At 46.0% G+C, this 27123-nt stretch overlaps 3 protein-coding genes across 3 annotated transcripts in view; 2 read left to right on the top strand and 1 right to left on the bottom strand.

The window, feature by feature from the left end:
- Positions 1–24744, top strand: part of T265_03684 (hypothetical protein) — a gene marked incomplete at both ends in the record, with an annotated part of 39313 nt that extends 14569 nt beyond the window's left edge. Inside the window, 11 exons of the mRNA XM_009168226.1 lie at positions 4101–4338; positions 4554–4705; positions 5659–5860; positions 13286–13694; positions 16111–16420; positions 16542–16862; positions 17003–17278; positions 18575–18820; positions 21409–21872; positions 22445–22634; positions 24390–24744. Of these exons, the coding sequence (XP_009166490.1) occupies positions 4101–4338; positions 4554–4705; positions 5659–5860; positions 13286–13694; positions 16111–16420; positions 16542–16862; positions 17003–17278; positions 18575–18820; positions 21409–21872; positions 22445–22604 (2778 nt within the window). The remainder of the gene's footprint in view (positions 1–4100; positions 4339–4553; positions 4706–5658; positions 5861–13285; positions 13695–16110; positions 16421–16541; positions 16863–17002; positions 17279–18574; positions 18821–21408; positions 21873–22444; positions 22635–24389) is intronic.
- Positions 11156–25262, top strand: T265_03685 (hypothetical protein; the record flags this gene model as incomplete). Its single annotated transcript, XM_009168227.1, has 12 exons — positions 11156–11290; positions 11319–11568; positions 13286–13694; positions 15258–15519; positions 16010–16420; positions 16542–16862; positions 17003–17278; positions 17826–18002; positions 18575–18820; positions 21409–21872; positions 22445–22595; positions 25134–25262. 12 exons carry the CDS (start codon positions 11156–11158, stop codon positions 25260–25262), a joined length of 3231 nt encoding a protein of 1076 aa, XP_009166491.1.
- Positions 25263–26266: 1004 nt separating this feature from the next.
- Positions 26267–27123, bottom strand: part of T265_03683 (hypothetical protein) — a gene marked incomplete at both ends in the record, with an annotated part of 21960 nt that continues 21103 nt past the window's right edge. The window contains one exon of the mRNA XM_009168225.1: positions 26267–26756. Coding sequence (XP_009166489.1) covers positions 26397–26756 — 360 coding nt within the window. The remainder of the gene's footprint in view (positions 26757–27123) is intronic.

The raw sequence follows: 27123 nt of genomic DNA, 5'->3' as shown, positions 1-27123 counted from the left end.
AAACACTCCAACAGAACATTTTGTTTACTTGTGAGTTTGAGCGCGCCAACTAGGCTTGTTTTCCAGATGTTCTGATCACCAGAACTACGGATGATACTGTGTCTTGCTCTGTGTATTGGAAACTAAAGTGGATTTGGCATTACTTAAACTTTACGAGTTTCTCTCCGTTACGTACAAACTTGCGTTGGCGCTGAATTTATTCCATGGAGCTGGACAGATTCGCACCTCGGATACACTTGATGGTGAAACCAAATTGCCGATAAGTGTGCTGCGATCATATAACTATCCTGACCACTTCATCGAAAAGCACCTGGTCCGAGTGATGAACTGATCACCAGAACTACGGATGATACTGTGTCTTGCTCTGTGTATTGGAAACTAAAGTGGATTTGGCATTATCTAAACTTTGCGAGTTTCTCTCCGTTACGTACAAACTTGCGTTGGCGCTGAATTTATTCCATGGAGCTGGACAGATTCGCACCTCGTATACACTTGATGGTGAAACCAAATTGCCGATAAGTGTGCTGCGATCATATAACTATCCTGACCACTTCATCGAAAAGCACCTGGCTCCGAGTGATGAACCGAAAATTACCGGAAAGAAACATCTGGTGATCATGCTTTCGGCCTGGTTAGACGAACGACTGACCAGCACAGCTGTATTTCAAAAGGATGTACGCGGGCTGTCACTGCCGTCAACCAGTACGCCAATTTTAGCTTTATCTACGACTCATTACACTTATCAATTCACCCGCAGTCGTGATGACAAGTATATCGGTTAAACTGACAGAAGGCTCGAAAGGCGAGCAAGGAAGCAGGTACCCAGAAAGCCCTATGCCATATCAGCTAACCCTAACTCAAGGCTGATCGAATCCAAGGTCAAATCATCGATCGTCAGGGAGCTAATCGACACAGGTCAGTGGTGTACTTAAGCCGTCGTTCCGAGTCTTAGAACGAAGCAGGTAGTCACATCGGTTGAAGTTCCTTGAAGCCATATTGATCAGCCGTTCTAAGCTTGTTCCTGGAGCCCAGAAAGACCCAAGCAGCATTTTAAAGCTGTCTCAGTTTTCAATGATCGACCACATTGCTTCAGAATTGTATAGATTTTGTAAGCTACATTGTACTATGTTCTGCTTTGCACGTATTGCGTCCTAAGGCAATGTACAAAATGAATTTATCCCGCAATCCTGTCGTTCTCACTGCCTCGTTCAAACTGACCAGGGGATCACCGTGTTTAACTGCAGCATTCCTGTTGTACAAAGATTATTCACCTCAACGGTTTTAATGTAGAGCGCTGGTCCTTCTTGGAGGGCACATATCTCATCAACTGTGGCAAGGAGCAACTATATGTACGTATGGTAATGTGAGCAGATTTCCAATTGAAATTTCATCCTACCAGTCACGTCGGGCTCACCAATTTGTTAGTGCTATTGTCTGTAATATCAGAAGGTGAATAACACTAACCATAAACAGTTATGTATAGTGGTTACCAGAGACACTAGTACAACTGAATAATACACAAAAAGGAATAAGAGGCTTATTGAGTTCTTCGTTTGATAAGTTGTAGTAGACGCAGCCGAGGTTTGTAGGACGCAGTGGAATTGAATGCGGGCCTTGACGGAGTGTTTTGGAATCTGGCCTGTATCTTGTCGTATAATCCAAGACGATATCGAGCCCAGACTTTTCCTGCACAGTGAGTCGTGCGTAGGTTTGAAACTCTGGTCAAAGCGCTGTGTGAAGTGACGAGCGTCGGCATCCTGCTGTTCCGCACATATATAAGTTTACGTTGTGAGTGAGGATGCGCGTGCGTTGTTCGTCTTAGGATAAGATTCCAATCTTCTCGGTTAGTCATGGGTCTAATGTTCATGACATAATCAAGACAGGAGTGAAACAGTGGGTGTGAATGCGTTAGACAAATTATGTGAGTGGTTGAAGGTAAACATTGATGAGGTAGTAACGGAACTGTGAAAGCGGTTGAAGATAAAGGTTGACGAGGTGGCAACCAAACTCTGGTAAAGCAGTTGAAGATGAACGTTGAAGGGATGGTAACCAACAAATACTGTGGTAAAGTGGTTGAAGATAAACGGTAACGGGATGGTAACCAACAAGGCTAATCTATGCTGAAAAGCCGAGAAGCACTGTATTGTACTGTTTCATCCCTATCTGGAACGATCAACAGTGCGCATCTCCCGAAACTCAGACAATTTCAAACCCGCCACTTTGCAGCCCGTGTTGAACTTAACCGTTCGGCCACGAACGAATAAACTGCAGTGCAGTTATCTCTAACAGCATATAGCGTTACTCATGTTTCAATCACAGACACCACATTACCTGGTCACGTATTGAGTGGCTCCTTGAATGACGACACTGTCTAAGTGAGAGCGAATCAACCGTCCAGCTGTCCAACTGTTGTGTTTGGCCACTGGCACTACTGATGATTCCCAGTATGGATGAAACAGCCTTTCAACACATTGACTTCACTGTTAGGACGAAATCTCATTCGCAAATTGCCAATTCTCCTCACAATAGCGTGGCTTAGAGTTAGGTGAGACTTCCGTCTCAGAAGCCTTCATTCAACTTTTTATCATGGTAATGTCGTGGCAATCTGTAAGTCCTGCAGTACAACGGATCGTCTTTGTCGTCCCTCGACACCCCCCCCCCCCCCCCCGTCCAGTGAGCCACTGTTTTACCAACCAGAGATCTGCATTCAATCCAAAACGTGCGTAGTTGATTTCATCCCAAAACAGCTTCATTTTCTCAAACATCAGGGGTTAGAAAATGTCTCTGTGTATGTTCCAACCAAAGGAAGAGTTCACTACAACATTTTTATAATGGCATTTCGTTACATTCGGTTGTAGCAGACTGGGGGCTGTACAATGAGCGCAGACTGGTCTACAATGTCATCATGGCCGGTCCTATGTGACTAGGTGTGCCCGCAATGTCCTCAAACCAATCATGGTGCTTTAAAGCGCAAGACGCTTTGACGTACTCTTGTATTCATCACCACTCACTTAGACAATGAGATCCCGATAAACTGACATCTGACACTCTCCGCCAAAACCTCGAATTTGTCACATTTCATTTTGCTGGATTTTTTCCCTATAGATTGGAGACTGTTGTATTCACGAGATGTCTTTGTTTGGGTTCTTTTGCCCATTGATGGACAAGTTGTTTTATCGATGCTGTCTAAAGTTGGATTACGCCCACCTACCTCAGTTAGTTGGAGACTGTTGTATTCACGAGATGTCTTGGTTTGGGTTCTTTTGTCCATTGATGGACAAGTCTTTTATCGATGCTGTGTAAAGTTGGATTACGCCCACATACCTCAGTTAACTGTTTGACAATTGATGACACCGATGTGCACAGCATGCCTCGGACTGGTACCCTAATTCAGGGCTTTGGATCTCCCTATCTTTGATCTTTGATCTCCCGATGCTTTTGAATGCTTTCAACTCTCACTCTGGGGGGACCGCCGGATAGAATAGATCACTAGTGTTTGGTTTATACTTCAGTAGTAAACTTCGCACCGTACGAAATTATTGTTAACCGGTCTGTTAATATGCTCTCCCCCGGCGACAGACCTAGTCATGGGTGTTTCAGACCGGTGGTTTTCTATTTCAGATAGCTCAACTGGTTGGAGCACGAATTTACCAACCGAAAGGTCCGTGGTTCGAACCCGAACTCTGCCTCTCGACTTCCCCTGTCTAGGCTGGGCAACCTGGTAGTATCCCAGCTCTCGTGCTTCCTTCGGGTGGCATGGCAGGTAGGCACCGAAAGGGTGCTGCAGCTGGACGATTTTTTTGCTCTGAGACCGTTCTACTCTCTATTTTCGGTGTCGCATTTCCCTCACATTGCCTTGGTTGTCTGACCGTTGCGCACTGAAGTTCTCCATTGGTGTTACGATTCCTGAGAATCTAAACCATGAGTAAAAGTACCCGTTAAACAGGCAATCTAACTCCAACCAAAATAGGAATCCCTGTGCTGCAACTTGGTTTTTCACGTGACTCATCACCTCTTTGCATACGCGCTATTTACTGCCGCTTCCATCGGTGTGTTTCTTCACACTTTGCCACATTTCTTCTCTATTATTTTGGTTCAAGGGAGCGAAGAAACGATCAGATACTCTGTTTTACTACTACGTTCGTGCCATAGCCTGTGAGTATCCTTTCCCGGCAGCATCCACTAATCTGACGAGTATGTTACGTGGCGCGTTATCTTGTTCGAATCACACAAAGCTCTCCGAATCTTTGGACGACAATTCGACATCAGTGGTTCAGTGGAAGAAGGACCCACGTCAACTTTTGTTCTATTTCTTCGCGGCTCTCCAACTTTGTTCAGGTAAATTTCTTGCGATGATAGTCTTTTTTTGTTCGATGCGGAAATCTTTTAAAACGCCGCATCTGCGCAGATGCCCTGTTTGCTTAGGAAAGCTTTTCGTGAATTGAATACATGACAACTTACCTACCTGAACTTATCTCTTAGTTTCATGACCACATCTCAAGATTGTAGACTCATCAGTTTTGTGCACTGTCAACCTACACTTTTCTTTGCAGATGCATCTAGGTTGGTTTCTCTTGCAAACGAATTTTCGAACGCCATCAATTGTTCTTATCAAGACAGCTGGACTGCTTCAGACAGCCAATCGCTGATGCGATTAGTTACTCTGCATATCTATCTTCTGATGGAACATTCCATGGATTCAAAGGTAATTTTTGTTGTTGCATTCTTTAGATTTCACCGAGGGAATAACAGAACTTGAGACCAAAGAACTGTGATATGGATGAACCAGGTTGTCTGATATGTTGACTAGTTCTTAGTGGGTGAAAGCACAGTGGGAGCCATAGAATGATTTGGAGAACCGTTTTTAGCTAGGCACAATAACCTGATCACGCCTTGCTGAGTTTCGCCCACCACACAGAGTCGTGAGTGTTGTTTCGTCATTCCAGCCAGACAATAACCCTTTTGAGAGGGTGATCTAAACTACTTTATTCTGAAAACAGTTGTTCATCAACCTGAGACAACTGGTTTTGTTGTCGTTCGGCATTCTCATAGCATATTGTGGACAACTTTCTTGAAAAAAAAACTGATGACCTGTGACTAGTGAGTCGTTTGAAAGGGAGCTAATAGTTCCGGAAGTGGTGATGCGACTGTGGTAGCGTTATACCCATTGGTGTATAAACACCAGTGGGATTTGCTAAGTTTAATTTACATACTTTGGGATTCACCTTATCAGACTGGCACTGTCTTTGGCATGATTTCGAATGAGACGTTTCTCTCTTTTCTCCTACATTCTCCTGTTACTCTTTCGCATTCATCGCTTGCATTCATTTTTTATGTTTGTGACCATGCTCTTCAAAAATAAATGATAGTAGATAGTCTGTCGTTTTTGGGTACTGAATCGTTCACGGTATCAGGAACGTCAATATTTAGAGCATCCATCCAGTGTATGTAGTTGTCTAAAACGTATACCCAAGTTATTCGTTATTCCAGTGTGATTTGCGTTAGCAATCTCCACATACCGTTCTTGTTTCTTCTTTGCTGTGAATCACTGTTGCCGTTCTTGAGTTTCCCAAGTAAATCGAGGTTTATACCACATGCCCTTGGTAACTGTTCTTTCCTCTCCCCCAACCTTGTTTTTCCTTTCATCGCAATCGTCAGTCGACAGCCAAATCGGAGATTGGCCGAACGTTGTTGCTTCACTGTACGGTCCGTTTGTGTGACTGGATAGCGCGTCAGTACGTCGCCCATAATCAAGAGCCCAAACAATGCCAGAGTTCCATCCGACACAATCTACTGGCAAGCCTTAGTCTAATATTTCTGTGGCTGCGACAGCAAGCCTGCACACACCCAGTTTCCTTAGGTGAGTTTTATTTCCACCCCTCGTTGGTGATTATCACATCCAGTTTGGAATTCATGCAGCATCTTCAATTTCACCCACCCTCTATGGCCACATAAGAAACCATGAAGTGTTAGCAGATAAGTCTCTCCGAGTTGGTGACACTGCTTACATAATGTAGTTGAGGCACTGCCCTATTGTTTTCTACCTTCGCTCCTCAAAGTTGCCATAGAGGCAAATGGATATACACGATGCGGGCAGTTGTTCAAGTCTCTGGACGCGTTATCAATCACAGAGGGTTGCTCTGGAAACAATTTCTGGGAATCCCTAACTGTCTCCTGGATGAGGTCTTTCGTCGCAGGCGGGGGGAGCAATCAGAATCGTATGAAGCGCTTTTTGAACCAGAGTTAGGGTCCTCAGCATGTTTACAATCAGACAGAATTTCCATTTCGTCTGAAGCACATGTTCAATACTCTCGCATATCCGTAACTCTCTCTCTCACACACACACCAAGACAGCGTGGTGAAGCTGTATAACAGTCGTCATCTCTTATCATCTAGACAGCTGTGAATAAATGCTTCTTCCGATTGGGTAGACTTCACTAAATGCCATCAAACAATGTATTTGGTGGTAATGGAAGTTTCCGTTATAGTAATTGTATTGCATAACAAAGAAAACAATTAGAAACATCATAAACGAGAGATTTTGGGGCGAGATGGCCTAAGTGGTTAGAGCGCGAATTTACTGACCGGAAGGTCCGTGGTTCGAATCCGACCTCTGTATCTCGGCTTACCCTGTCTAGGCTTGGGCAACCTGGCAGTATCCCAGCCCTCGTGCTTCCTTCGGGTGGCATGGCAGCTAGGCACCGGAAGGGTGCTACAGCTGAATGCTTTCTTTCAAACGAGAGATTTAGTTGGGTTCCAGGTGAGTCTCACATCAAAACCAAATTCATATATAGATGAGTGTGCTTCGCTAAAAACAACGGTTCTTATTAGGGACCCTGTAACTGTTCATTTTTCAATGCATTGTTTCATCCTGTCCCAAAACTGTGCGTGGTGTCGTGTGCCTATCCAAGACCTAATTACCCACTAGATTTAGTTCAGTCCATTCATGAATAAATCACTAATGTGGTAGGTTAGGGTATCAGCAGTGTTTGTTCTAGTATTTTCCGGAGTCCTGAACTTCACGACCCAGCGAAATCATCCATCTGGTTGGCTGAATCCGAATGGACAGAATGGCCTTACGGTATTGTGGCCTGACGTGAGTTCTGAAATCACACACCAAATAAATAAACAAGCTGCATGAGCAACGAAGCACAGTGGAACCGCGAATCGATGAGGGGCCAGATGGCCCAAGCGCGAATTTACTGACCGGAGGGTCCGTGGTTCGAACCCGACCTCTGCCTCTCGACTTCCCCTGTCTAGGCTTGGGCAACCTGGCAGTATTTCAGCCCTCGTGCAACTTTCGGGTGGCAGGGTAGTTAGGCACCGAAAGCGTGTCACAGCTGAACGGAATCGATGATTATAAAGGTAATAAAACGTATAGTATGTAATTCAGTCCACACCTATTGCTGTGGCGTGCAGAAATGGGTACAGCACAGGAGTGACCATATGGATGCAATATGAATGAATGCTACACTAGCCCCGGAGACGAGTAGCGGAAGAAAATGTCTGTCGTAAAAACGATCCAGTTAGGTTGTCCAGGCCGTGGGCACAGTAATCCTATATTTTTGAGCACCCCTAACAAACGATCGACTCACGGACGAATCCAAAATCCCAGACATTGGTCCCCCTGACAACCGTATTTGACCACTGCACCCTCGGGGGGGTGTAATCAGGCAACAGGCCCAAGTTCGCTACTCATTTTTCCATCTCCCACTGCCGCTTATAAACAGCGTTAAGAGAAGACGGATGTTTTTTTTAAAATGCACGTTTCACGATCATCGCATAAACTTAACGACTTTCCGTGGTGTCCAAGTCCATTCCGCCTGATTATCATTGTTATAAAGAAGGCATTCCAATGGTAGAATGGCTGAGTGTTTTAATTCGAGTCGACTTTAGCTACAAAAGGTCGTTGGTCATCTAAGATTTCAACTCTTAAATTGAAATAAACTTATGGCACAGCTGCTTCCCTTCGTTGATATCACAGGAACCGACAGTGTTCGGTTCACACTATGAGCTTCCTACCTCAGCCTGCACAATTCTCTCACTAACGTTGGAAGCCGGCTCCAGTTCTGCAATCGATAATCATTCAGAAAACAGAGTGTAACGAGCAAACGGTATCTTCGAGTGACGCGTAATACGAGAACCTCCGGGAAGGCCAAACAAAGCCGGAGCTGGGTTTCCTTACGATAGTGCTAATGCAAGACATAAATTCACAAATTATACAAACCTCGACAGTTGATACTCGTCCAAAACAAATGGTCCACTTGGACTACAAAAGTACGAACCAACTGAGCAAAAAGGCCCCCAAGTCAGGCAGTCAAACGTGCACAAAGCCGGCCACAAATGGCTGGATGACCTCAAGGCCAAGCGAGTGAAGTGGTAAAGACAAACAAACGCCAGTTCATATGCACGCACTAAACAAAAAAATGGAACTAGGGACAGAATAAATGTGGGGAATTTCAAATGTCAACGTAATGGACGATTGACGAAGGGAGGAATATTCACCGTGATTGTTCTGTACACGTATCTTAGCGAAATAGCCAAGTGATCATCGGTTTCAGGTCAGCCTATGGTCTATACTTGGAAGACGAAAGCGGAGACGAGTTTGTATCCATCACACCCGTAGTCATGATAACAGTCCAATCGGCCTTGCCTGCAGTACGTTGAACTCTCTCTGTTGAGAATCATTGTGGATTAGGACATTTCGCCCGTCTATACAGACTTTTCTATCGCCTGCATGAACACATCTCAAGGCTAGGTCCTCAGCATTGAGCTTCGAAGAGGAATGACGCCAGTCTGATGGTTGGGATATAGTGCCAAGCATGCACGATGGATGTTGTGTCTTGATGGACGATCTTGCGACTCTGTATCGGTCCCTTGGCTTCCTGCTCCGCCCACTATGGTATATCAAAAGGCACGGTAGTTCTACACAGCCCTTTATGGAGACAAAGGAAAATTATCACAACTGTGTTTATAGGGTAGTCGCAAGGTGTTCCATAAGGTCGTGCCAGAATCACCGTGAGGGGGCGAGAAGCGTCCAGTCAATGATGCTCGATCCGGATTGGCTGGCATTCTGACCAATCAGGGCATGCCTTCGTTTGGTCCGCGTCCTGCACGTGACACATCCGTCTAAATGATGTGATGCTCGCTTATTAGGGACAGTTGGCCTCCGTACAACCGACCAGCGCAAAGTAGCCAGAGAAAATACGAGCTTTCGCCTTTGATACCAAACGGGACGGTCAGCGAACCTGTAATCGAAGTATCCAGATTCGACGTGACCTAGTAACAGCTCTTTTGCAGTCAAAGTTGCGGCACGGGTGGTATGGTAGATGCAACTCATGTCTGTCCTTACAGAAAATGATGTTTGGTAGCGAAATCTGAAGCAGACAATCTCGGTATTCTCTACCGAGAATACCAGTAGAAATGAGGTCCAAACTGCTTGAATGAGTTCTAGCCCAAGGCAACAGGAAAATAAATAAGTAAAAATAAACCGTTCAGCCGTAACACCTTTCCGGTGCCTAGCTGCCATGCTTCTCGAAGGAAGCACGAGGGATGGGATGTTACCAGGTTGCCCAAGCCTAGACAGGGGAAGTCGAGAGGCAGAGGTCAGACTCGAACCACGGACCCCTTGGTCAGTAAATTCGCGCTCTAGCCACTTGAGTCATCTCGCCCCGCAACACGAAAACGCATATTCCACCACTAGATCTGTAGACTAACCAAACTGTCATGCGCGACAATGAAAGCGGCTCATAGATACAAAAACGTCGGAAAATAATCTTGTTCACGAAAACTGCTCGTGCTTGCATGCCCACAATACCATAAGTTTTCCTTGGGAATGAAAGTGTATTGACCGTTTAGTTGATTACTCAGTTAACGACAAGTGCATCTGCAGTTGATGGTTCAACGAATTCCAGCTGATACCACGAGCAAGTTCGAAAAAGGATGTAGTCGTTAGTCATTTCACACAGTCTGCTGAGTAAGAATATTTGGATGGGACCTGCCACACATGAACAAGCATTTCAACGGTAGCTTCATTTTACTTTACGTAGCTGTCGGGAGAGTGGCCGACTTAAAAGTTCGATCTGGCAAAGCTCTAAAGTAAATTCTCGGAACTATCTCCAGCTGTTCATAGCAAGAGGAAATCTGCGCAATGGAGAAATGTTGGTCGGAGAAATGTTGGTCACAGTCTTGTATTGAATAGGTAGGTAAGTGAGCGGGCTGCTCTAAACCGTAAGCTGGTGATCGGTAGCAAATGACAGGATAATCTCGAACTGAAGACACCCTATGTGCGGCATTGTCCAAAGGGGGGAAAGCAGTCGGGAAAATGACAAGCTAGAATGGATTCTAAGAACAGCATCAGCGGCGGTAGGCAAAGATGCGGAACAACCGGACGCGCCCACGCAACAGTTTGATTTGGGCGGGAACTTCGCACACAGAACGAACAGACTGCTATTTGACCTAAGAATCAAACGGTACTTCAACGGACGATCGCTCGTTTATGATAGTGCTGGGATTTAGTGGGCGTATTGGTGGACTGCCACCCTGAAATCACGGGCCCCTTCCTCGTTGCACCCGCTTCGCATTAAATCGATTATTGTCGGGCGATGAGTCTCACGAAGTTGCTTGAAAATACAACTGTCAACACTGGACTCCGCTCCACTGTCCTAAGAAATAAAATGGATGCAGTTGCAATGAGGCCATTACACTCAGAGCATTGAATGGAACAGCAACAGAAAATGCGGGACAACGTTCACTTCTGTTATCTTGGTAGACGATCTCGTACGTTCAATGCGCAGTTGTGGCGGACAAAATCATAGGAAACAGGGTTGAAAACAGACTACTGATAAGTAGTTGATGGGAATCTATGTTTCTGTTGGCTTAGGAAGCAACCATCACACTGGCTTGTACAATTGAAGATCACTCTGAGTTTATTGTGTGCAACACTGGCTGTTGAGGTAACTACCAGGTACGTACACTCGACTTTACTTTTTTTAGGAGCTTGTTCATCGTAACCGCCAGGGTGATGCTGTCGTTTATCACTGCCCTGTGGTTCAGTTCAAGATCCAGTGACTTGCGAAGCCACCACAAAACAACGTTTTGGCGATTTTACTGTTGTGTGAAAGTGATATGGCGCTCTTCCCTCTAGGGCTTAGTAATGGGTGCTATACAAGGTTTGAAACTTGCACAACGCATCGACTTTGCCCGCATCATGAGCCCACAAGGGAATCACTTGAAAAGGCGGCTGATAGAACGTTCTGGCGAGATGGTCGGGGACGAGATGGCCCAAGTGGTTAGAGCGCGGATTTACTGACCAGAAGGTCCGACCTCCACCACTCGGCTTCCCCTGTCTAGGCTTGGGCAACCTGGCAGTATCCCAGCCCTCGTGCTTCCTTCGGGTGGCATGGCAGCTAGGTACCGGAAGGGTGCTACAGCTGAACGCTTTCTTTCTTTCTATCACGAAATTATGCCAAATCCTGGCTTGTGGAATCTCCCTCGATCCTTCCTATGATTGGAGGATGACACTCGGAAACATCACGTACTGCATTCTCGTACTTCTGTTCCAAGCAAGTCAGTCGCTTGCATTTTTATTCCATGTTTCCCTCATGAATGCTTCAAACTACGGATTGTTGCAGCGGGTTACCGTCGAACCTTCCACGCGTGGAAGTTCTGAACTAATGTCAGGAACTCAACTCAACTAATGTCTCCATCAGGCGCTCCCGGTAAATTTCTGGGCTTCGCAAAAAATCTATGAGTCGATTTGTGGCTTCAGTATTTCACCTTTTTTTGTTTCATGCCTCTTTTCTAACGGTAATACATGCAGCCTTTCTGGTCCTATCCGATGCGCACATTCATCATTCGTGAATATTCCGTCGGTACAAATATGCGAATTTGAATTATCGGGCACAGAGTCGAACTTGGCAGTTCTTGTGTTAGCGGTGTTGTGGAGTATAGGTACCCCGAATGCTCTGCTCGGATGTTGGTCTGTTCGCCAAGCTTGGTAATTGGGTTACAAACGTTTCATTTCCAGTCTGGGTACTCGGGTTGTGGGCCTTCCAAAACTGTGAAACGAACAAGTGGCATGAACTGAATACCAAGCTTATTATATAAAGCTGGGTTAATGACATGGAGCGTTTGCACTGAGGTGTCACTTATGAAGTAGGTCAACCATATGAAGAAAGAGAAACTACTCTTTCTTCGTCTCCGGTTGTCCCTTTTCATTGATGGGGATTGCAATCGAAGAAGTTTTGTTTACTCTTGATCGTCTTCCCGATAGATGCATTTCATTTTTAGGTTGAGACTGAACTATCAAGCGATTCCCAATAGAATGAAATTTCGACCTATCTCATGTGATTTCCTCAGAATAATAAACTGTTGACTGAGATATACTGGAATCGGATACGGAGAGTGCCGTGTGGCCTCGGCTTGCGGAAGTCAGCAGCATCAGAGACGCCCAAAATTTGCTGAGTTTCTTGATTATCTGCGGCCGAGGTCCCGAACGTATTTTTATTGCAGGACTCCAGTCCTCGTACTTTCACTAGATGTAGTGTTTGTTCGTAAATGGATGGACCGTTTGTTCTGTCGGTGAGTTGGAATCGCCTGATTTACATAGTTCAGGCTTCGAATGAGATATTGGATCTATGGTCATGGTTGTCTGGACGGAGTGAAGTGATCCTTGGAGAGTAATGGTGATTAAGGGAGGAGAAGAAAGGAACATGTCTTTCTGACCTTGAAGCAAGGTCGAGCTAGGCGTACTGACCGCGTAACTTCCGCCTGGTTAATGGTTACATGTGCTTTTCGCCTCATCTTCAGAAATGAAGTGAACTGCTGTCTAGACTTGGACAACAAACCAGCATCTCGTACCTTATCCTTGCCCCGGTTTGTTTACTGAGTGTACGTCTGGTCAGCTTGTCGAACACCGTGATCGTCGATTGATCTCAAACGGGAGGACTGGATTTGTCTGGTGTCACGTTGTTCTCCGTTCTAATCAGCGGACTTAACGTGACCTATGTCAAGGGTTCTGGAAGTAACCGAAGCAATGGTTGGTTCACCTGTGTTTGTGCGCTTTCTCAGAAGCATTGTACATATGATGGCAAAAGTCATTATGTGTTTTGTGACTGGGATATTTGACTACTGTTCAGTCGTTCATGTGCCACTTGGGTCGCACTGACAGTATTCACCCTATTTATTTAAACCCCATTCTGATCTCACTGCGTTGTTAACCTGAATCGATGAAATAATTGCTTCCTTTTCATCAAATACTACCAATCTGCTCAACTTTCCGCAGACGCCGCATTCCGGATCTACGCTCCACCCCTCTCGGAAGAATTCATTACCTTCCTTAACGATCTTTTGTCAAATGGCCCGCCAGACGAATCCGACATCCATTCGCCATCATGCTCTGTCGACGAGTTGGACAATGTATTGGACTGGAAGCGATTGATCCGTCTACCGGAAATTTGCTTGCTTCAGGGGTTCAAACCACTCCAAATTCCAACGCAGCAGCGCTTATGCGAAACGGAGTCGCAGGCGCCGTTATTCCCATTCAATATGGATTGGTTACATGCACGAAATTCGGTGAAACCGCTTCAAACGGATGCTGATCAACCGAATGCTAACGTGCTTCATTATTTCCGTCTGACATCCTCTCAACAAATCATCCACGAGCGGATTGAATTCATCCTAAAGTCGGCTCGGTAAATATTCTTCCTGACGTTCTCTACCTTGCTCTTTTTTGTATTTTTGTTCCCTACCTTCACTACGTGCTGGCTTTAGTCTTGCCGTGCATCGTCAGACGAATTTGCCTTCTTCTAACACAGACTTTATGGAGCCTGTTTCAATTCGAGTGAGCAGCGGTAAACCGCGTGCCAAGGGTTCCAGCTGCTAAAGTGGAAAGTGGAAGAGCAGGGAGATATAGAGGGGAGGCGGTGGAACATTTAGTTAATTGGTGTTGAATTAGTTTTTTTTTTAAAGAAAGGGCTTTGTTGCAAAAGTGCAGCCGATTGTGTGTGTGTGAGAGAGAGAATCTTGTTTGCTAGTCTCAGTAACCATTCATAAGTTGAGTCTCCTGAGAGTCGGCAACTGTGTCAACCCGGCAGTGGTTAAAGCTTTTATGTTTCACTGCTATTGCGTCCACAGGACTGGGCCAGAAGAGCTCTGCGAGCTGTGCTCTGTGCTAACCGGAGCAACCTGTGATGCCTGAGTAGCGCGTCGATCGTTGTAGAGTTTCTTCTTCATAAAGCCATCTGGCGTACTTCAGCATTAATAGTCGGAAGTTCTCACTAGACTTGGTCAATGCGTTGGGGATACCGATGGTCGAACAGCGAGATTTTTCGTATTTCCTCCATTCGGCTTAAATACCTTTCGCATGACGTTTTTCTCTCCCATTTGGATCACTCCGTTCCACTGGTGCGTAGTGTGGAATTGAAGCTGTTCACATGGGTTCCACCAGCCTCTTGAATAATGTAGGGTACTGACTATCCAGACAGGGTGCTCTATCATGTTGGAGGGATGATATTTCACGACGGTATTAGTGTTCTATCCAGTTTCTTTCTGCTCTTCCAGAGATTGCGTAGGGTTGCTCTTTGAGGTGCTCATCTCCTCGCTCAAGATGATGATTCAGCGGCTGGATTGCTGTTTCATCCTCTTCCTTTTGCTATCCTGTTTTTATTTGACCGAATTTGGTGAATTAGGACGCTGCTGCTTCCTGCAACGAAAACCTTCCCAATCTCTTGGGCATTTCCAGTTAGTGATCTGGTAGAGTAGTACTCAACCTCAAGTGTTTAACGAACCTGTAGTAATCCACGCTTGCAGCCGGGCTCCAACGCCTGTAGTCAAAGTCCCACTACCTCACTAAACCATCTCCAATCCCGTTCACCGTTTCACTTATTAGTGCTCCGCCTCAGCGGAACTTCGAGGCAACTTTGATTTAAACAAGCAGAACACATCCCCAATTTTGTAACAAGAATGCAACGCAAACGTCACCAACTTCATCAAATAGTCTTGTTTTGTCTTTCGATGGTTTTTCAGCGTCCCTCAAAAGCGCACGACAAGTGCTCAGTCTTATTCCCCCTGATAGGTGCTGAAACGATTTCATAACATGGCCTCCCAAGAAGTTATCGGGTGAGGTATATAACCTCGTGCAAACGAATCTGTGTGCACAAATCTATGGTTGCATGAGGTGTACGGGACTTCTAGGTATCCACACAACATGGTCGTTAGAAAGCGGATATTTTTCTTAATTAATCTATGCACCTTAGCGATTACTCTAAAGGAACGGCCATAAAGCTGGAGAAAATTTATTCTTTAAAAAATCGTTTAACTGTAGCACTTCTTCGGTGCCTAGCTTCCGTGCCACTAGAAGGAAGCACTAGGGATGGGATACTGTCAGGTCGCCCAAGCCTAGACAGGGGAAGCCGAGATACAGAGTTCGGGTTCGAACCACGAACCTTCCGGTCATTAAATTCGCGCTCTAACAAACTGAGCGATCTCGCAGGAACACTAGTCGCCATTACTATCTTTGTATGTGTGTCTGGCACTCCTTCCTATTAGAATATCTCGCAGTTTTCGCTATACTTGAACTGCAATATCTACAACCTCCGAGCTGCTCTCAGACCATGGAGGTTTATCCTCTCCTACAGCAGAATCTAATGGGAATGAAACATCACATCTGAATCAGTAACGGGCTGACCGGTTGGTCGTCCACAGTCACAGTTTAGCATGAGTGCTTTTCATTCACTGTATCGCTCGATGCCCTAGCTAAAAAGCTGCTATCCACCAACAACCAAGGCAGTTTGGTGATTGGTCATTTGTTCTTCGGCAATCGCTGTGGATCTATATCTGGTTGCCTCAAATAAGTCCCATCACTGTCTCCCCGTTATCCTTGCAGTGTCACCACGATCTGTCGGCGATGATCCTCATTCAAATCGACATTTCCGCGCTCGTCGAATTTCACCAAAGCTTTTTCTCTAAACTGTGTTCTTTCGTACATGAGACTCGGCTGTTCATGTAGGTTAACCGAACCGCCGTCCAACGAACCTTTTTCTGTGTCGAACTGCCTTTCATCTACTTGTTGTTTACCTCTTTGTCTTGTGGTCTGTCCTCCTCACATAGAATCATTGCCCGTGAGTATCCAGCTTTACTTGGCTGGATTGATGGCGATTCCGGGCCGCTGAATTCATCTTTCCCCAACGGTCTATTCCGTACCGTTGCTAGAAAGCCACCTGTTCTCGCTGAACTGATAATTCCTTCGCACGTCAGTCAGCAACCGTCCTCTGATGACACACCGCTGGATGAGAACAACTTGACTATCATGCACCGAACTGAGGCTAATAGCTCAACGGGAAATCAGACTCTGTTCAACCACCATGCGGTGCCTCTACAAATAGAGATTCAGCCGAATGATAATACAACCAACACATCAGTAAGTAGAATCACTATCCTTTCATGACCTGAACTCGCTTGGAATAGTTAAATTACCATTATTACAGAGTATCACCCATTTTTGTGACTAATGTACTCATGGGTTCATTTCTCAATCTCAGGACCAACGTGTGCTCACGGAACAATCACTTCCCGTCCAACGTTCTACCAACGCTGCTTCCGATGCTTCATCTGAACCAACGGCGCATGTGGACCAAATCGCTGGTGAACGAAATCTGCACTCAGGAATGGCAATCACACCACGTTCACCAAATGAGCCAGTAGAGTGGAGGGCTACGCCCGCGAATTCAATTGAACAAATCTCCAGTAGGACAGCAGATGCTGCGCGTTCTACTTCGACAACGACAACCTCTGGATCTGCATCCGGTGGTTTGATTGTGAACGCGGAACTGGCGAAATTCATTCAAGAACAGGCTAGTCAGGTAGGCTCTTGGTCCTGTGTTTTCCTGCTGCCATCCAGCAGTAAAAGCTCATAGGTCTTTTTTTACACTGTAGTCGGGTTCCTTGTTCCTCTGATGCATTAGTTATTGTCATAGCTTTCCATATTCTTATTCCTTCCCAGGTCGCAGCCAGACAGCAACGTGCCGAACTGTCCTCGTTAAGTCCGAACATCAACGGTGATCATCCCGATGCAGCAAACAGGGCCCCGTCCACCAATAATGATGGTTCAACTGTTCACAGGACCGGTAAGGCGAACCAGACTCGCCTTTGCTTGAGCGCTGCGTTTCGTCGCGACCTTCCTCCGCGTTTTGCTCGACGATTACAAGCGGAGCTACTCGAACGCGAAGCACAGGAACAGAGACTTGGCACAAATGTTGAGTCGAGTGATAAGCTAAATGTGAGTTTGGATTCATCAGTGGCTAACTACTGAGTAGTGGAAGCTTACTGGCTGCAGGGTTGACCTTCTCCCTCTACCCTTCGATACCGCTTATAAAACTAAAAGATGTTGTCGGACAATTCATCACTAATTTCGAACTTTTACAGGCGCAGTCTCATCTTTCACTGTACGGCAGTTAAGCGTCAGTATGAACACTGATGTTGCTGTCTCTGATGGTAATGATCTCTTTTACTTCTATATAAAAGTGGAGATATGCGGAGTTTGGAAGCGTCTTTTTATATTGACGTACACCCTAGATGACTCCCGTCTAGTTTATTTTTTTAACAACTCAATGGGCTTCATTATATGTAAAATCGCCTTTAAAGATGTTTGTTCTAGAGGTTAAACACGAACTGACGACTACTTTTTTGCCCCAGGATTACTTTGGAGTGCTCCAGACTGTCAAGACAGGTTTTACTGTGCAAGCGAACATTCAGATCATGCGGTCGGTGACACGTTGGTCCTGTGTTAACTTCAGGATTGGGCGAGATGGCTCAAGTGATTAGAGCGCGAATTTACTGACCGGAATGTCCGTGGTTCGAACCCGACCTCTACATCTCCGCTTCCCCTGTCTAGGATTGGGCACCCTGGCAGCGGTATCCCAGCCCTCGTGAAACCTTCGGGTTGCATGGCAGTTAGGCACCGAAAGAGTGCTCCAGCTGAACGATTTTTTCGGGATTGGGTTGTAAGATCTGTACGCAGCACCCTCACTTATGGATTATTCTCCGGTATAGCTCGAAATGGCTCAGTGGTTAATGTGCCAACTCACTGACTATAAGGTCCGTGATTCGAACCCAATCTCTGCATATCGATTGCTACTGTCTAGGCTTGGGCAACGTGCCAGTATATCAACTCCCGTGATCTCATAAGGTGGCGTGGCAGCCAGACACCGAATGGATGTTGCGGATGTATCCGGATATACCTGGCCATTAATCGTCCCTCCGCATTTCAGAGATACGCTGTTCGTCTGGTCCTCCAAAGGCCATCAGGATTTGTGTCCTACACAGTTCCGATGTTTCTCACTCCGGATTGGTCAGCACAATGATTTTACAATATCTACTACAGAATGATCCAACTTCATATGAGAAGCTTCTTGTCGATAATTGAAAACAGCAACTCAGTTTCCTATAGTGGCTTGCTGGAACAAAATGAGATGACTAGAAATCTGAAGACTCCAAGATGAGCAACCGGTTAACATTGACAGCAGCGGTTGGACTTTCCTTACCACTTATACTCTCTACTGTTTCTCCATTTCAGTCGCTCACTTCGAGCGTAGCCATGCTGAATCTCGACCAGCCTGCTCCATTGGCTCGTAAAGAATCCGAAGCACCGTTTGAACTTAATTCATTGTTATCTACAACAGGTGATCCGGTTGCGTCCGATGAACTGATCACCATATCCCCAGCTGTTAACTCCATTGAGGCTGGTATCTTCTCTTCTGGCTCACTTCAGCCCGCACACGTACTCCATGCTCGACAGCTCACCACCAGTTCGACTCCATTTGTGAGTTCTAGTTTGTGATCATCGTTATTCTTTTTGATACCCTGGGTGAACGGAGGTATCCTTTATTGTTTTTTTGCAGTAACCCCGCATCCTCGAGGCAAATAACCGTGAAAGGGGGTCTCTCCTGGGAACTGACGTGTTTTCCCAGGTATCGCACGCTACCCTTCGACTGATGGATGACGTTGCTGTGTGCTCTGAAAAGAGTGGCTTATCCTCAGAGGCGTTATTTTTGAGGACATTATAGTACTCTATGTCGATCATGTATGATATTTACCCAGCTGGGAGGGGTATGGGGCAGTTCAAACTGCCAGCTTGACGATCGTTTGCCGAAGACTGTTCTCGCCTTCACTGAGAGATGAGGACGCCTGTCGTTCATCTAAATTCCGCTCTAAGTACACGCCTGTATGCTAATTCATTCCGGGTAATCGTTCTGCCAGTTGTTAACAACACTTAGTTGGGCGAATTCCTCCTACTCGGTTGTTCGCCTTCAGGCAATGAATAATATGTCATAAGTAACCGAAGACCACTTGAACACAATTAATCAAATGGTCAAGCCAGTAAGTACTCAAGGTGACATCGTGATAACGGGGAAGGAGTTGAGAACGGAGGCACCAAGCACAATGGGTAAAAGTGTATGTCCAACAGGACAACCAAGCACACACAAATATCGGACACTTTTGGGTTTTAACACCCATCAGGCAGCTATTTTATCGGACTATGTTTCGGACACGATATGCAATCACCTGTTTGGAAAGTCGACAACATAAGCATGCTAAAGAACCTGATTTGCCCATGATTTCCTCAAAGCTGTCGTCCAATCGTTTACATGAGGGCTTACAAAGAATTCCAAGGGAATTGTCTGGTGCACATCCAACTCCCATCAGATATCTGACCATCAAAGAACGTATAAATAATCTGTTGATTCACCAGGTCACTTCAGTGCTTGTCCACCAAGTCACCTGATCCTATGCAGTTGTGTCAGACAACGAATTTTGTTTACGCAAGTGCTTGAAGGCTTCGTTTGCTGGCCTGGAAAGCGTGCCTTTACAACCAAGCCTGCGCAATTTTCAGGAGACCATTCCACAGAACAGATCGCCCTTGTTTGATCCTGTGAAGCAGGATTCTTTCGGTGGCTAATTCTCTCCCATATGAGGGAATTTTTAGAGTGACTCCCCTGAAATCGACACTTGTATTAGCGCTCCTTGATGGAGACTACTTAGATACTTGTACCACTTCAAAATAGCTAGCCTGAAGCCATCACGGGAACCGCACAAGGCCGGAAATCTTGGTGAATGGTACTCACTGACCTGGAGTGTTCATTCATCGCCAATCTCTTGTGCCCGGAGAGGCCTGGTAGCCGCTATGGCCAACTGTTCCACAGTTGACCTAGTCCTGAATTTCTGACTTTTTTTCATCCATTATAGTTTGTTTCTTCGTTCGAGCTACTGAAGGACAACCTACAGTATCCATATGCAGGAGGTGTTTCAGTCATCTAGGGGTTGATTATTCGCTTTCGGCGTACAGTGTCCTGTGCTCCCGATCGGTGTACTAGCCTTTTCAAAAGTTTATCAATCAGTGAACAATGTTCACTTTGCGGATGCACATTTGTGTGTAGAGTTACGCTTAAATAACTGCCAAATGGGTATAGGGCTATCACTACTAACGAAATGACTCGGTGGTTAAAGCACGATCACTTGAACCAAAGATCCATGGGTCAAATCCATTTCCATCACTTGTTATCCCACGTCGACCGGAAACGGGCCATCCGAAATACCGAAAGTCAGTGTGATTGTACGAGCGAACCGGCTGTGGTTCCCCCTGATGGCGTTTCATGATTGACCAGCACATTGATTAGGACCAAACGCTTCTGTCCACAGCACCGCAAACATTGTAGTGTAACTGTACAGGTACTTCTTTGGTCGCTTTATGGATACATTTGTAGTGATCGCACTCAACCTCATCGCACACTACTCAAGTCGCCTCATTGGTGGTTAGAGACATTGTCAGACATGGCCCAATCGCGCCCTCAGTGGTGTTCGTGCATCCAAGCCACCCACCTCCCCAAGTCGTCGGTGAACGAAACTGTGGCAGCTACAACCACTGCATGACAAGTACGCGGTTTTTCCAGCTGCTGATGATAATGATGTTGATATACAACAGTGTACAGGACAACATTCCAAGGGCCGCGACTACAGAAACTGCCGTGGATATGACAGCCCAGTCCTATCGTCCGTCCCCCGAGATTCAAGGCGGCTGTGCGCAACTCAAGGTTTTTAGTGTGTGCACCCAATCCTGACTCATCTTTCCGTCAGCCTCAATAAATCGAAAACAAACGCTAGTTACCACTTGTTACATTTTGCAATCACCGATAGGGAAAAATTTTCCAAGCTATCGGCGTATCTCTTTTTCTTTAGTGGTCCGTGTGTTCCGTTCCAGAATTCTCTCACATCTAAAGTATGTTGAATGCCATGCGCATTTTGTTTCAGCGTGCGTGGTGCTTATTACCAATTGTGCGAATCTGATTGACATGCATATTTAAACTGAAAATTTTTATACTTAGCCTTTGTTATTCTTTTTCCATCAATAAGCTTACTCCAGTCCAAAACGCGTCATTGGATGTGAGCCCAAGATCGTACGTCGCACCTCCACTTTCTATGTACCCCACGCCTCCGATGCCTTTACCCTTCTCCCGGTCACACATGATTCCAGATTTCCAAACGGCACCGCCCACAGCGCCACCAGCACCTCCAGTGTTCGGTTCTCAAATCCCACCGCGATCCTCACTGTATGACTGGCATCCACCTAATCGGGTGTTTGATCCGGTAAACACAGCTCCGGTGTCCTTCGCATTACCCTACACCTCCACTGTGATTCCTGCACAGCCGGTCCACTCAACCATGTCAAATCCATTGCTCCCGATTTCAGACCATCTTCCTCCGCTAGACCTTGACAACATCGGTGAAGGTGTTGGTTTCCCAGGACAGTACCGCTTGAGGTCGCTAGGACAATCAGCAGAATACAACTCCGCCACTGTGAATACGGATGCCGCAAGGTATTTCGCACTTCATAAGAACTGCAATGCGAATTAACCGAATAGTCTGATCTCTCTCCTACGTGTTATACTGATCTTCGAAAGTTTTATGGAGCCACAAGTTAGGGTAGGTTTTCCGACCATTTCTAGCTTCTAACTGCGGTTCAATCCTGGACCTGGGTTCCCGTTGTGTAGCTCATTTGAGTAGCTTCTTTGCGTGCTGGAGAAAGCTCATTGGCCAACGAACACGGTATTAATCGGGGTCTATCCTAGCTTTTTCGTCGCTTCTCTATCCTCGTTCTTTATTCGGACTACCTGTGCTAGCCCCGCCGAATATCCTGAGACTGCTTGTTCTCTAACCTCGCGTGATCCCAGCATCAGGAAGCTGGCACTTTATGGCTCTGCAGGCTATACCACTTTCCAGCAGTATCTCTAACACGGTTCAAAAAACAGTCTTGTCCGGTGTGGAACCGCCTATAAAACTGATTCAAAACCGTCGATTTCCTCTATTTTGGCTTGAAACTCCAGGCGTCCCGTGTGTAGATTAGTTCTGCAGCCCATTTCACTTTTCTCCCTTCCTTTCCTTTATCTAGATTTGTCCAGCACTCACTGCTGCTGAACAGTTCTGCAACGTCCACAAAAGGCTTCGCCTATCCAACGGAAGGACTACTGGAGTCTAGTGTACTCCATCCGGCGGCGGTGGTTACCTCCACCGAGCAAGAACAGTGTCTCAATTTCCCGCCGGTGCCCTGATTTAACGTGTGAAAACGATGAATTCATGATGTAAGTTGCTTTGCCTATGATGGTTTAACGTTGGGATCGCGTATGATGCGGATGAACACGTGATTAGCTGATGAGACTGTACGGATTCTATTGGTCAGGTGCCAATGGAACGCATTGTGGGTGGCATATGCACACTTAGTTGATCGCCCCTTGAAATCTAATGCCTGAGTACTTTGTATTTCGCCATACATTCACTGTCTCTTGTGGTTCTGCTATCCCCGATTCCCTCAATACTGGTTGGATTATGGTATAATAACACGTTAACATGCCAACGTTTATTACCCAGAGTTTCGGCAACCGTAGTTGACCTTCTTCAGGGGTGGAATAATCGAACTCAACATATAAAAAAAACAAGAAAAAGAGACTAGGCTGACAGCCACTGTTACCCAATTATCGTGACTGGTCAAGGAAACACGTCCACGTCTGAGGTTTGGGACTGCGGCTAACGCATGACGCATCTGGTTAGTCTGATTGCTGGCTGATGCACACATGTTTGGTGTGGATTGTCAGGGGGCTCCCCGCAGCATAGTTCTGCATGTATCGAAAGTCCTGTTTGAATTGACTGGGTCTAATCAAACTGTGACTGTGCTAGAGTGTGCAGACCAATCACCGAATCTCCTATAGTAGGTACAGTGTCGTGAATCTACTCAGTTTGCAGGTGCACCAAGTACTGATGGGCCGGGAGACTTCAGAGAATGTCTGAAGCTTTCGGGGAATCTGACAAAAATATTCACAGCCTGGATTCGAATGCCCTAAGCGCAGTATCTAGCTTGATTACACTCTCAAGCCTCCTGAGTCCCACTCATACCTCAAAAGAGGGCGCTGTTAACATCGCTTGCTCGGACCTATTGGTTGACAATTGATTTTGTTTCTGACTGTGCACTACCGCTGCTTAACCATTGTACCAAACCAATCCAGGCTATACTAGACATCAATAGAACGTGTGTCCAGTTTTTACACACCTAGACGTTTTGAGGACCGTTTGTATCGAACCGGTTCTCAAAGTGTACCGTTATCCATAATACTCGATCCAAGTGAAAGTCGTGGAGAAGGCAGTTACATTACCTTCTTGTCCTGATAGACAACAATCCACAGCACACTAGATGCAGTGGTCTTCTTTGTTCAGTGTTTTGTTTCCTCTCTGGACAAAGGCAATTCCGGTACGCCTTTCCTCGGCGTTTCTCGTTCCAAAATGACTTTAGGTATTCTCCGGTATTTAGTTCAAGTCAAACCAACCCTACTAAGGTTTTGTGCACTTGAATGAGCATTTTGATGCAAATCTCTAGTGGAATCACGCAAATGGTAGAACGATAGTTTGACGTATGCTTAAAATATATATCACTATAGGCGACACGCGAGGTTGTTAAGCAAGGCAATCAGGATAGCTGGAAAGTTCTGGTGTGTAAATCTGTATTCGGAGCGAGTACATGAAGTAAGCTTGGCTTTTTTGGGTGACCGTGGAAGGGAATGGAAGTAACCTGTTGTACGTATGTGACCTCCCCGTGTGAGCTCGTTACCTGCTCATGGTTACTCTGCGTCATCTTATCGAACCGGTGTTCAAGTGGTACTGAAGATGTTTTGTGTATCTGTACACATTCTGTGATTGTTACATTGTGAGTGCAATTTTATCGTGAAATTGGACTGTTCTACTCATAGTGGTGTCTCTTTTCAGCATACAAGGCGTGGAACCATTCACCACGAGTTTGTTGTGCGTTCTACTGACTCTTCAGTTGCCGGCTCTTTTTTCGTCACTAGGAAAAATCCATCGCCTATTTGTTCCGATCTGATGGGACTTGCTGACTGGTGAAAAAGTGGATCTGGCGCCACTGTGTGCCTTGTCTCTCCTACCAAACGAAAGGCGTGATCTTTTCATGCACAACAACCGGGGTCATCACACAAGAAGAGTTCAGCTTGACGTACTCCGTACCAGAGTTGATCGCCCTTCATAACCGACTACCCTTCTGCTTGCTGTTTTCTACAATGCTCAAAGCTTCCGCCCTTTCAGATGTCCTTCCATGCTCCTTTTTCACCGTTGCTCCACCCCAATGTTGTCCCCCAATAGTATCTTTCGATTTTCGTTGATTCTGGCTGTTTTTCACTGTCATTGAAGAGTGTTTTTGTCTATTCTTTTGTTGTTTTTAGCTTACGGGGGTATCGTGGTTTAGCTCGTGTAGGTCATTGGCCGTCAGGTCCTGCCTAGGCTTGGACAACCTAGCAGTGTCCCATCCTTCGTGCTTCCTTCTGGTGGCGTAGCAGTTAGGCACCGAAATGTGCTACAGCTGAACGGTATTGGCAGTCAACCCCAGCCCAAAGCGACAAGTTAGCCACCGGCAACTCGTCTGGTTCAGATTACGTCCAAACAATAAACAAGCATTATTTGAGGTGCTCGAATGCTGTGGGAGATGTCAGGCCGTGTTGAAGATTTTTTTATGAACTTTGTTCCAATAGATCGAAAAAAATAAAATAATCGTTCAGCTGTAGCACCCTTTCGGTGCCTAGCTGTCATGCCACACGAAGGAGGCACGAGAGCTGGGATCTGCCAGATCGCCCAAGCCTAGACAGGGGAAGTCGAATGGCAGAGGTCGGGTTCGAACCACGGACCTTCCGGTCAGTAAATTCGCGCTCTAACCACCTGAGCCATCTCGACCCCTTCTAATAGATCAGTGTGGTTCTAACCATTGAAGCACTGGCATTGAATGCTCTAGTGTGATCATCACAGAAAACATGTGGGCATGGTTCCTTGGGTTCCGGATTTCATCACAATGGAATGTAGGCCAGACGTTTTTCTGTGGCTTGAAGTCAATCGTTATGGACCAAACGTTGTCTTGTTCCACTGTTTTGGCGCTTCCAACGATCAAATTTAAATCAGTTCATAACTGTCCTGTCAGACCCACTGCTGATGTTAGGTGCACGGTCGCAGTGAAGCCACATACACCCAAAGCAACTCGACTGATCCGAGCAACGTTCTTCATGTTACTCCTCCACCCCATCCCTCCAAGGGATAGGAAATTCCTTTTGCACCAGTGGTGGCCTACGAAAGAAGGACTACTGTTGACGCTACATGAGGCACTGAAGCGTCACAGTCACTCAGACATAAGCTGACTTAAAGGAGTATGCAACCTAATCAGCGATGATGAGCCCAGGCGAATGAACACGCGACGAACCTGGTTCGTCGATTAAGATTAAGAAGTGAGACCCTAACTAAGGATCGCTAACGACCATTAGGATATAAGCAGATAACTTGAGGTAATCCCTTCCAAGAGAAAATCTTCCTCTGAATTGAGGCATTCCACCCAATGAGGTCAGGCGGTCCCATTCTCTGTGGTGTTCTTCGTTCAGATGACCGTTTTGAAAACATAGTCCGTATCGCCCCTCTTATCGAAGAAGTAGGTAGATGTGCTCCGTTGACTGTGACGGAGCAAGTAGTTAAGTTTGAGCTGACACGTAGCGGACGAACAAGTTGACCATGACCGTTCTGAAATCCCATCTCAGCTAAGATCGCGCAGTCATTCTGGCAGTTTTAATCTTCACCTACTTGGTTTAAGCGAAACTTCCACAGTTCTCCCAAACAAACTGTTGTCTGGATCAAAACCAAAAAGGAAGAACAAGGAAAAACAGCAGTTTCTTGACTCGTGGCACGCAGTGGATGGAGGCAACGAAACAAGCATATGTGTATATATAGGTTGGTTTCAAAACATCACAGATTTGGGAGAGGCGTGGTTTGCTGAAGAAAGTGATGAACACAGTAACCGACGGCTGTGTTCAATGGCTGTGTCCCAGACTGAAAAACACAGGTACTATTGATCCGGCAGTAAGGACAAGCAGATCGGGTAGGCGAAGATGGGGAACTGATGTTCCAGGTGCGGTAACATTCGAGCTATTGGAAGCAGACGAAGATTTGTTGTAACCGATAACCGGGTCCTGGGAGCCCATCGTGTACAAAGTATAGTCGGATGGATTCGCATTTTCCGGGACACCAGTGTGTTTTCGTGAGTCCCCTTCCGGACTGGCTGAGTGGGCTTGGATAATCTCGGGGAGAATGTGGGAAGCGGCCACATAAAGGAATGTTCCACCAGAAAGCAAAAGAGCGAAGCCTGTTTTTATCGCGGCTTGGGAAGCAGCCTACAGAACAAATACAAGATGAACATTCGTGAATGATGCGACAGATCACCGCCAATTGTAAGCGTTTCATACACATTCGTATCCTCTGTCTAACAAAAACAAAACGAACATTGTTATTTATCAGGAGTTGTCGTACGAGCCTTGGGCCTCATCTCCACATGTGAGTCCAAGGACACCCACCTGAATCTTTGTCAAACTCCAATACAAGAGTGAGAATTTTGGCTAACTTAGATCGAAACAGTTAATGCCAAATACTATGGAAAGCAAGAGATTTCTTCCATAATGAAAATGCATCTGGCTAAATTGGAAACAGGTTGTGCTGTGTAACCGCCAATCCAATCCCCCCCCCCCCCCCCGATGATACTTA

The sequence above is a fragment of the Opisthorchis viverrini genome (genome assembly GCF_000715545.1).
Source record: "Opisthorchis viverrini unplaced genomic scaffold opera_v5_53, whole genome shotgun sequence".
In the NCBI taxonomy this organism is placed as follows: Eukaryota; Metazoa; Platyhelminthes; class Trematoda; order Opisthorchiida; family Opisthorchiidae; genus Opisthorchis; species Opisthorchis viverrini.
Note: the sequence above shows the minus strand (reverse complement) of the source record. Positions and strands in the feature narration are given on the sequence as shown.